We start from the raw sequence: 9850 nt of genomic DNA, 5'->3' as shown, positions 1-9850 counted from the left end.
GGTAGGGAAGTGGGGGGCGCTATGGGGGACTTTTGGGATAGCATTGGAAATGTAATTGAGGAAAATATGTAATAAAAATATTAAAAATTAAAAAAAAGAAAACAAAAGGACATAATAGCTTCTGTTTTAAAATAAAATATTAAAGGCCATGGAAACAGAAAAATAGAACACTTTTCAGACATCTAAGCTTTTTTCTAAACAACTAACACATTTTCTAGTAAGTGAAAAATTTTAAATTTATTTTAAGCTGTAACACATTTAATTTTGTGTATGAAAGAATACAACAAACAAAATCTTATAGAGTACAAGTTACCAGAAGCTCTGGGATTATTATTGTTTTTACTTTGTGCTTCCTTACCATCATAGAGAAGCAGTTTTCTTTCAGCACAATCACAGACCCAAAGGCCACAAGTCAGAGACTACAGTTCTGAGACCGTGAACCAAAAGAAATGTTTTTCCTGAAACTGGGTCTCTCACCCTGTGGCTCAGGCTGAACCTGCATTCACAATTCTGCGGTCTCTGCTTCCCAAGTGCTAGGAATCGAGGCATGCACTACCACAATGGCCCCCAGAATGTTTCCTCCTTATAAAAAGTCATGGTACTGGGAAGCTAAGAAACATACTGTCATAGAATATTTTACCAAAAGGAGCACATTTTTTCTGAACAGAAAGACTACAGAAATAGCTGTTTCACATTTGTACCAATTTCTAGCTCTCAGTTTAACAGAAGACAGCTGTATTCTTATTTCTGTCTGTCTGTTGTTATTTAATATTATGCTATTTCTGAACAGCTCATACTGTACACTTGTAAAAGAGTAAAAATGGACAAGATGAGCAAGGACTTCAAACCCTCCCTGTTGGGCTCCAGGGACCCCAGGTCATACTGTGGATACCCATGGTTTAGAAAGCTGCTCTTAGAGTACAGGCCATTTTGACAGCTGTCTGGCTATTTGATCCTGAGCAAATCACATATTTCCTCTGACTATTAGTATTCTTGTCACTGTTTAGGAATAATGGCATCTATGTAAGGAATAGATAATGCTGATGCATTAGTACAGAGCCCAGCACAGAGGAACTGCTGGATAACAAGTTAACTGTAATTATAATAAAAAAGAGCATTTACTTGTTTTATGTCTTCACGTCTACTTTCAATTCTTCCTACAAATGTTAAAGAAGCTCTTACCTACTTATGTAAGCAGCCAACTGTTTTGGAGATCTCTTAACCTGAAAACCAAAGAAAACAGTGAATCATATTCAGTTTTTTAATAGAGTTATGCAAACTTTATGACTGATGTTAACAATGCAGTTTAAAACTCAATAGGTAATAATAGGGCCAATGGTTTCTTTGTGTTAATACCATGTTTTCAACCACTAGGCACAAAATTGTATTTTCGTATGTTTGTCAAAGTAACATATTATCTTTCTTTTTTTAAACAATACCAGTCATATATTGAACTTAAAGGGTGCTTATAATAAGTCAGTTTGAGTTTAATGTGGTTCAAAAAAAAAAAAAAGATTTCATTGTTAATCAACCTTTGAATGAACAAAATGCATCTCTGAGTTCCTTGTCATCTAAAACATTTATATCACAGTTTATAGAAACAGTATATTTGCCAAAATTTTCTTATAACCTTAGGAATATAATAATAGGTATGCTTCATTAATTCTATCTAACCTACGAAATTAAACAGATCTGATGGCTTAAACTCCCATACTTACCTCCTTCATGTTCTTACTGGTGAAGTTAGAGATCCTCTTTTTAGGAAGATCAATACTATTAGAGAAGTTCCGTTTTTTAACATGGTGAGTATCAAATGCCATAATCTCTTAAGTGCCTAAACAAAATAAAAATAATAGAAAATTTAAAAAGTCAGAGTCCAATCTTTCATAGCATGTATATGAACATATATTAACATCTCTATGCTGTGCAAATGAGGCTTAACAGTAAAAATAAAAAAAGACATACTTCATGTATTTGTGTGTGTGCGTGTGTTTGTGTGTAACAAATCTGTAATATACAGATTATTGTTTTCCTGAGACAGTAGTACAGGTTGACGTGAAACTCAATGTTCCAACTTTGCCATTGCCTGCTAAACTCTAGAAATACAAATATAAACCTTGTTTTAAATATTTCTAAAACCTGAAACACAGAAAAAGCACAACATATAGTATCCCAGAACATAAAGGCTCTTCAACTTCTCATCGGCTAAAGCCTAGTCTGGAGGCTGTTCTGCTGTAGAGTGAGAAACAAGGCAAGAAAAAAAACACAGACTCTAGATCAAAGGGGTTCCACAATATAAGCTTTACTTTACAAAAAGAAAGATAGAATACAAGACAGCAGACTAGCTAGGCAGTGGTGGTGCATGCTTTTAATCCTAGCACTCAGGAGGCAGAAACAGGTGGCTTTTTGAGTTCAAGGCCGGCCAAGTTCTAGGATAGCCAGCACTACACAGAGAGACCCTGTCTCAAAAAAGGACAATAAACTAAACACATCTAATTACTTCTGTCCTTCTGAAACATCGTCAAAATGAAAAAAGAAGAGATTTTTAAAGGCATAATATTACCATTATGGAGAAAAAGAAGAGATAAGAGCAACAATTTAGAAGCTGCAAAGCCAAAGTGGTAATTAACTTGGTAGGTCTTTTCAATATACCACACATGAAATTCTGTATTTTAATTTAACATACATAATAAAATTCTTTTTTAAAAAAAGATTTTATTTTTCATTTATTTTATGTATGTGAGCATACTGTCACTGTCTTCAGACATACCAGAAGAGGGCTTCTGATCCCATTACAGATGGTTGTGAGCCACCATGTGGTTGCTAGGAATTGAACTCAGAACCTCCTGAAGAGCAGTCAGTGCTCTTATTCACGTGCCAGGACTACAATTTTATTCTACAAAAAATGTAAACCCAAGTTTTATACATTAAATTTCAAATCCCTTTATCGTCTTTCTTCCACTTGACTTATGAAGGCTTGCAATCAAGCCCATATACTTCAAGGGGAGTTCACAAGATGTTTCTTTGGGAACTTTGACCAGCTCTACAGTAAATCATACATATACACAAACCTGTGGGCACACATACACATACATCCCTTTAAAAATACAGATACAGCCAGGCATTGGTGGCACACGCCTTTAATCCCAACACTTGGGAAGCAGAGGCAGGCAAATTTCTGAGTTTGAGGCCAGCCGGGTCTACAGAGTGAGTTCCAGGACAGCTAGGGCTATACAGAGAAACTCTGTCTCGAAAAACAAAACAAAACAAAACAAAATACAGATACAATGATCATCAAAGTGGCTAAAGAAGTTCCTGTATGTTGTTTAAAGTGGTGCTCATCTGCCAAAGCTAACAAAACTACACACAGATACAGACAAACACACACAGAGTGAGTTGTGGCAGCTTATGTCTGTAATCCTGCATTTGAGAGCAGAAACAGACAAGATCTCTTTAGGTTTAATGCCAATCAGAGATATAAAGTGAGACCTAGTCTCAAAATTAAAAAAAGCAATAAAACCATTGTTAGAAATCATAAACAAGCGATATTAAGACCAAAATCCAAACAACAACAACAACAAAATAACCCCAATAGATGGGAATGTAGAAATGGCTCAGCACTTAAGAGCACTGGCAGCTCCTCCTAGATGACCCGGGTTCAATTTCCAGCATCCACACAGTAGCTCACATAGTCGGCAATTCCAGTTACAAGGAATCTGACATCCTCTTCTGGCCTTAATGGGCATGGTGCACAGACACACATGCAGGCAAAAAACACGCACACAATAAAAACTTAAAAACAAAATGAAACAACAACAAAAAAGCAAACAAAACTAAGCCTCCACAGAAGTTGAATGACAAATCTGAGGGTATCTTCCAGAACATACAAGCAAATGATAAAAAGAATCAGAAGACAGGTTTAGAGGAACCAACATTCAAACAAAAGGGAAGTACAAGGAAGAATAGAGACTAATTAGAAACCAATGAGAAGATTTAAGAAAACTATACAGAACTGAAGAACACAAATTCCTAGAGAAAAGGGCTCCATCTGAGTGGCCATGTCTTAGTCAGGGTTTTTATCCCTGCACCAACATCATGACCAAGAAGCAAGTTAGGGAGGAAAGGGTTTATTCAGCTTTCACTTCCATACTGCTGTTCATCATCAAGGAAGTCGGGACTGGAACTCAAGCAGATCAAAAAGCAGGAGTTGATGCAGAGGCCATGGAGGGATGTTCCTTGCTGGCTTGCTTCCCCTGGCTTGCTCAACCTCCTCTCTTAAAGAACCCTAAGACTACCTACCAGCTCAGAGATGGTCCACAAGGGGCCTTTCCCCCTTGATCACTAATTGAGAAAATGCCTTACAGTTGGATCTTATGGAGGCATTTCCTCAACTGAAGCTCCTTTCTCTGTGATAACTCCAGCCTGTGTTAAGTTGACATGAAACTAGCCAGTACACACCATAATGAAGGAAAAGCAGATGCGGAAGGTATAACACCTTCAAATTCAGAGAATTATGAAAAACTAGAGAAGGTAATATGACCAGGTGTGGTGGCATACACTTTTAATCCCAGCACATTGAAAAGCAGAAGCAGGAGATCTCTGTGAGTTAGAGACCAGCTTAGTTTACATAGTTTCAGAGAGACCCTGCCTCATAATAACAAAGCAAAACACCCCCTTCCCCCCCAAATTCAGGAAATTTACAACATCCTATTTAGTAAAATGTGAGCGTAGTAATCATTCACAGTTAAAAAAAATTCCTTTCTAATAGCAATACTGAAAAACAATAACACAAGATAGATAAATTCTAATGCGAGAGATGGGAAGGAATTTTCCAATATATACTGGAACAGGTTAGAAAGCTTAGAAAAAAAGGATTCGCAAAAATGGAATGGGCTTAAAATAAAAACTGGGCAGGGCGTGGTGGCAGGTATCTTTAATCACAGCACTCAAGACTCAGAAGCAGGCAGATCTCTGAGTTTGAGGCCAGCCTGGTCTACAAAGTAAGTTCCAGGATTAATAGAGAAATCCTGTCTCAAAAAAACCAATAAATTAATAAAGCAAATACTGGGTATCCATTAAGTGAAAGGGGGTAGCTGTCAAAAAATCAGAAAGAAATGGCATACAGCTATAACAGAGGATGAAGTCTTACAACTTATGCCACCTGTCTAGAAACAGAGATTTTGTAAGTGAAATAAACCAGAGACAAAAGGACAAGTAACTTATAATTTCCTATGTGGAATCTACTGAAGCTGATCTTACAGGGGCTGAGAGCAGAAGGAAGACCTGGGCTGATCAATAGGCTCTAAGTTGTAGGTNGATATGCGATACGAAGTTCTGGGATAGCAGAGTGACCGTAGGTAACAATTATGTACTGTGTATCTCAAAAGTCAAGCAGAAGAGATTCTGAATATTTTTACCCTAAGGAAATGGGTAAATGTTCGAGGAGCTAAATCCCAACCACACATGTAGCATTTTTTTAAAAAATGAAAGACATTAACCATTAGAAAACCAAAATCAAAACTACATGAAATACTATTTTACACTCACTAGATAGCTATACAATGAAGACAAAAATAAGTGCTGAGAAAGATATGGAGAACCAAGGACTGTCAAGCATCATATAAAATAACATGACACAGTCTCCCTCCCATTCTCAGTATTGGGGATGAATATCTAGGGTGACATGTATGCAAGGCAAGTGCTCTCCCAGGGAGAAATCTCCAGGCCCTGGCAGTTTCTTAAAGTTAAATTCCACTCCTACATATATACTGAAGGGGAAGAAAACATATTGACACAAAAGTTTGTACGCAAATATTGAGCATAGCCAAGAGACATCAACACTGGTGAATGTTTATCACCCTGCTAACAAATAAAACGTGGCACATCTATGTAGAGCACTACTCAGAGCAAAAGGAACTAAGCACTCATAATTCAGTACACACACGAGCAGTAGTCCTGTAAGTAAGAGACCGCGGTACAACCTGTGACAAAATCCCACTTATAGGAAATAAAATACATAGCCAGAAAACCAATTGTTTGTTGCTTCTCAAGTTGGAGTAGGAATGGAAGTTATTACACAGGGGCACAAAGTTTTTCCAGTGACAGAAATAAATGCTCTGAAGATCTACTGGAACTGGAGAATGTTCTAGTCTGTCCTTACAATCAGTAAATTGCACATTTAAAAGTTTCATGGTGTATATTTTATATCACAATAAGGCTTTATAAAGGGAATTATTAAAATTGTAAGACAAAGACTTATTGTAAAGGTTTTGTAAGCTATACACTGCTTTTTACCCATGTCTCATGCATTTAATAGCACCTTTCTAGAACCATAATATAGAATTGTCCTTTTCCCCCAGAAGCACTTAGGAATGCTACTGAAACTAGTTTCAAGTTCTCTGTGTTTTTGAAGTTCTATTTGATAAGATACAAAAAGAGAAGAATCTGAAATGGTTGAAGAAGATTCATTAAAAAAAAAAAAAACAACTCTTAATAAGCAAAGAACATAAGCAGGACCCTAAGAGAATAAAAGCAGAGAAGGGACAGCTATTCTAACATTACTACAACTTCTAAACATCAGATATAGCATGCATTTTCTTACAATATCACAATGCTTTCAATGAGTAGCTCTATTGAGAAAAACAACAGCATAATAATGAAGCTCACAGGATGATTTCTCTTTATACAGTAGCTGTCTTCTACCTCAAAGATAAAAAGGGATCTATTCATATACTCTTATAATGGCTGCCAAACTAAGAGATTAAACAGCTCAAAGTGTTCAGATACTCCCTGCCTTCTCACAACAAGGGAAACTCATTACACAGGAATGAAACATGCCTGGACAGTTCAAGACCAAGCTAGCTTTCCCTCTACATTCATATACTACATTGACTATTCACGTTGTACTTAACCCTCTAATCCAACTAGGCAATTTCTCTACCAAAACAAAACAAGCTGTTGAGAAAGACACGCTTCTCCTTACACAAGAATTCCTTCCACACACAGCTATCTCCTAAAACCATGAGGATCAGAACAGTTTTTAGCTACTATCTTTCCTCCTTACCTCCTCCCTCTTAAATACATTTTAATTGGAGCTTAAAAAAAAAAAATCACTGCCCTATAAAATACGTAAACAAGAAATAAGTTCAGTAATGCAATGCCTTATCCACTTGGTCACCTTGTCATAGAATCCCAGTACTCTGAGTCAGAGGCAGAAGAGTCCATTTGTACACAGAGACTCACAAACAAACAAAACCAAATCACTTCCAGAAAATGTCCTGAAAAGTACAATTTCTAAAAATTGGCCTTTTAAAGCACAGGGCATTAGAGGGTGTACTTCAATGGTACTGGGCTTGCTAAGCATGCACAGGGCACGGAGTCTGAACCTCTACATCCACAAATCTTAACAATTTTAAAAATAACAACAACAAAAGCCTATTACAACAGTATAGAAAACAGATGCTTAATCTTGGTTATCAAGTTGACTACATTTGTAATCAATTAAAACCCAAGCAACTGGACATGCTTTTTGAGAGATTTTCTTGATTGGATCAATGGATGAAGACTCACACTAAATGTAAGCCATACTTTCAGGTGGCATAAAAGGACATAGAAGGTAACTTTTGCTTTTTGCCTGCTTGCCCTGACCTTCACTGGCAAGTTCTTCTATCCTGTTCTTGAGACATTCAATATTAGAACTTACTTCTTAGGGATTCCAAGAGACTGAAGATGGCAGCCTCCAAGACTAGAGCACCAGATTGGGACTGGACGGCACAATGACAGGATCCTTTGCCTTTCCCTTTAGAGACACTTGTAGTTGGATTACTCAGATCACAGCCTGTAAGTCACTCAAATGAGTCCTGTGTATTCATTCTACCAGTGCTGTTCACTTAGAGAACCCTGACTAATATAAAAGTTCTATTAATCCTCACCCCAAAATGAAAGAACAAAAAAGACAAATAAGATCACATCAAATCAAAAAGTTTTTGCACAAAAGAAGCATTCATTAGAGAGGCAACCTAAAGAATAGGAGAAAATATTTGCTAATTATATAATCTGATGAGGAGCTAATATTCAGAATAATAAGGAACTCCAAAAATACAATAGTAAAAAGAAAAAGAAAAAAAGAAAAAAAAAAAGAAAATCAGCGAGCTGGAGAGATGGCTCAGTGGTTAAGAGCATTGACTGTTCTTCCAAAGGTACTGTGTTCAAATCCCAGCAACCACATGGTGGCTCACAACCATTCTGGTGCCCTCTTCTGGGGTGTCTGAAGACAGCCACATTGTACTTACATATAATAAATAAAAATAAATCTTTAGGCTGAAGAGATGGCTCAGCAGTTAAGAGGACTGACTGCTCTTCCAGAGGTCCTGAGTTCAATTCCCAGCAACCACATGGTGGCTTACAACTGTCTGTAAAGGGATCTGATGCCCTCTTCTGGTGTGTCTGAAGACAGCCACAGTGTACTCATATACATAAAATAAATAAATAAAAAAAAAAAAAAAAAAAAATCAAAGCTGGGCAGTGGTGGTGCATGCCTTTAATCCCAGCACTTGGGAGGCAGAGGCGCAGGCAGATTTCTAAGTTCGAGGCCAGCCTGGTCTACAAAGTGAGTTCCAGGACAGCCAGGGATACACAGAGAAACCCTGTCTCAAAAAACCAAAAAAAAAAAAAAAAAAAAAAAAAAAAAAAAAAAAAAAAAAAAAAAAAAAAAAAAAAAAAGAAAAAAAGAAAAGAAAATCAAGCAGCTCAATTAAGATTGGGCTCTGAATCTTACTGCACTTTGGACCTAGAATGTCCCTGAAAGTCTTCTGTGTTGAAGAAGATAGGGCCTACTGTGGAGTCTGGAGGAAGTAGGTCACTGACAGCATACTTATCTCTTAGCCCCTGGTCACTCCCCTGTCTTCTTTCTTCTTGGTCACAGTGAAATAAACAGCTTTGCTCTCCAAGGCTCTGCAGACCAAAATTTCCTGTCTTGCAACGGGACCACAGCACTGGAGTCAAGTAATCATGACCTACCACCTCTGAAAGTGAGCCAAAGTCAACTTCTGCTCTTTTCAGGTGGTTTTCTCAGGTATTCATTCTGTCACAGCACTGGCAAGCTAACATAACCTAAACTGACCTACAGTCAACAGGAGGATTAAAGTGTTAGCTAACATCACTAATCATCAGGGAAATGCAAATCAAATCATACTGGATTATTACTCTCTTTCATTAGGAATACCTATTATCAGAAAGTACAGAAAACAAGTACTAGCAAGGATATATAGAAAAGGGAACCCCTGGAGCGGTGAGATAGCTAAGTAGTAAGGATCTTGCTACACAAACCTGATGACCTACCTCCATGATATAGCCTCAGAATCCATGTGAAGTTAGGAAAGAACCAATCCCTCAAGAGTTGTCCTCTGACTAGGACACACATGCACTCAACCCCAACCTCCTACACACACACACACACACACACACACACACACACTAAATAAATACATAAAAATTTTACAAAAGAAAAGAGATCGTTGCACACCAATGATGGGAATGTATATTGCATAATCATTATAAAAAAAAGTACAAAAATTCTTCAAAATAATCAAAAACGCTCAGATGATTCTGCAGTCCCACTAGTGGGTACTTATCCAAAAGAAACAGTTCAGTTTGCCATGGAAAACTCTACTTCTCTCTGTTTACTGTAGCACTATTCACAATAGCCAGGAAATGGAAATAATCTATTTATTAGTGAATGAATAAAGAAAATGTGCCTAGCAAACACAGGAGTGGATGTTCACAGTCAGCTATTGGATGTATCACAGGGCTCCCAATGGAGAAGCTAGAGAAAGTACCCAAGGAGCTAAAG

General features: G+C 37.3%; 1 protein-coding gene across 1 annotated transcript in view; it reads right to left on the bottom strand.

Annotated features, from left to right (window-relative positions):
- Positions 1-9850, bottom strand: part of Katnbl1 (katanin regulatory subunit B1 like 1) — a 35255-nt gene that overhangs the window by 7567 nt on the left and 17838 nt on the right. Inside the window, exons 2-3 of the mRNA XM_021152650.2 lie at positions 1719-1834; positions 1183-1223 (exon numbers count right to left, since the gene is read on the bottom strand). Coding sequence (XP_021008309.1) covers positions 1183-1223; positions 1719-1820 — 143 coding nt within the window. The 5' untranslated portion in view covers positions 1821-1834. The remainder of the gene's footprint in view (positions 1-1182; positions 1224-1718; positions 1835-9850) is intronic.

The sequence above is a fragment of the Mus caroli genome, chromosome 2, assembly GCF_900094665.2.
Source record: "Mus caroli chromosome 2, CAROLI_EIJ_v1.1, whole genome shotgun sequence".
Taxonomy (NCBI): Eukaryota; Metazoa; Chordata; class Mammalia; order Rodentia; family Muridae; genus Mus; species Mus caroli.
Note: the sequence above shows the minus strand (reverse complement) of the source record. Positions and strands in the feature narration are given on the sequence as shown.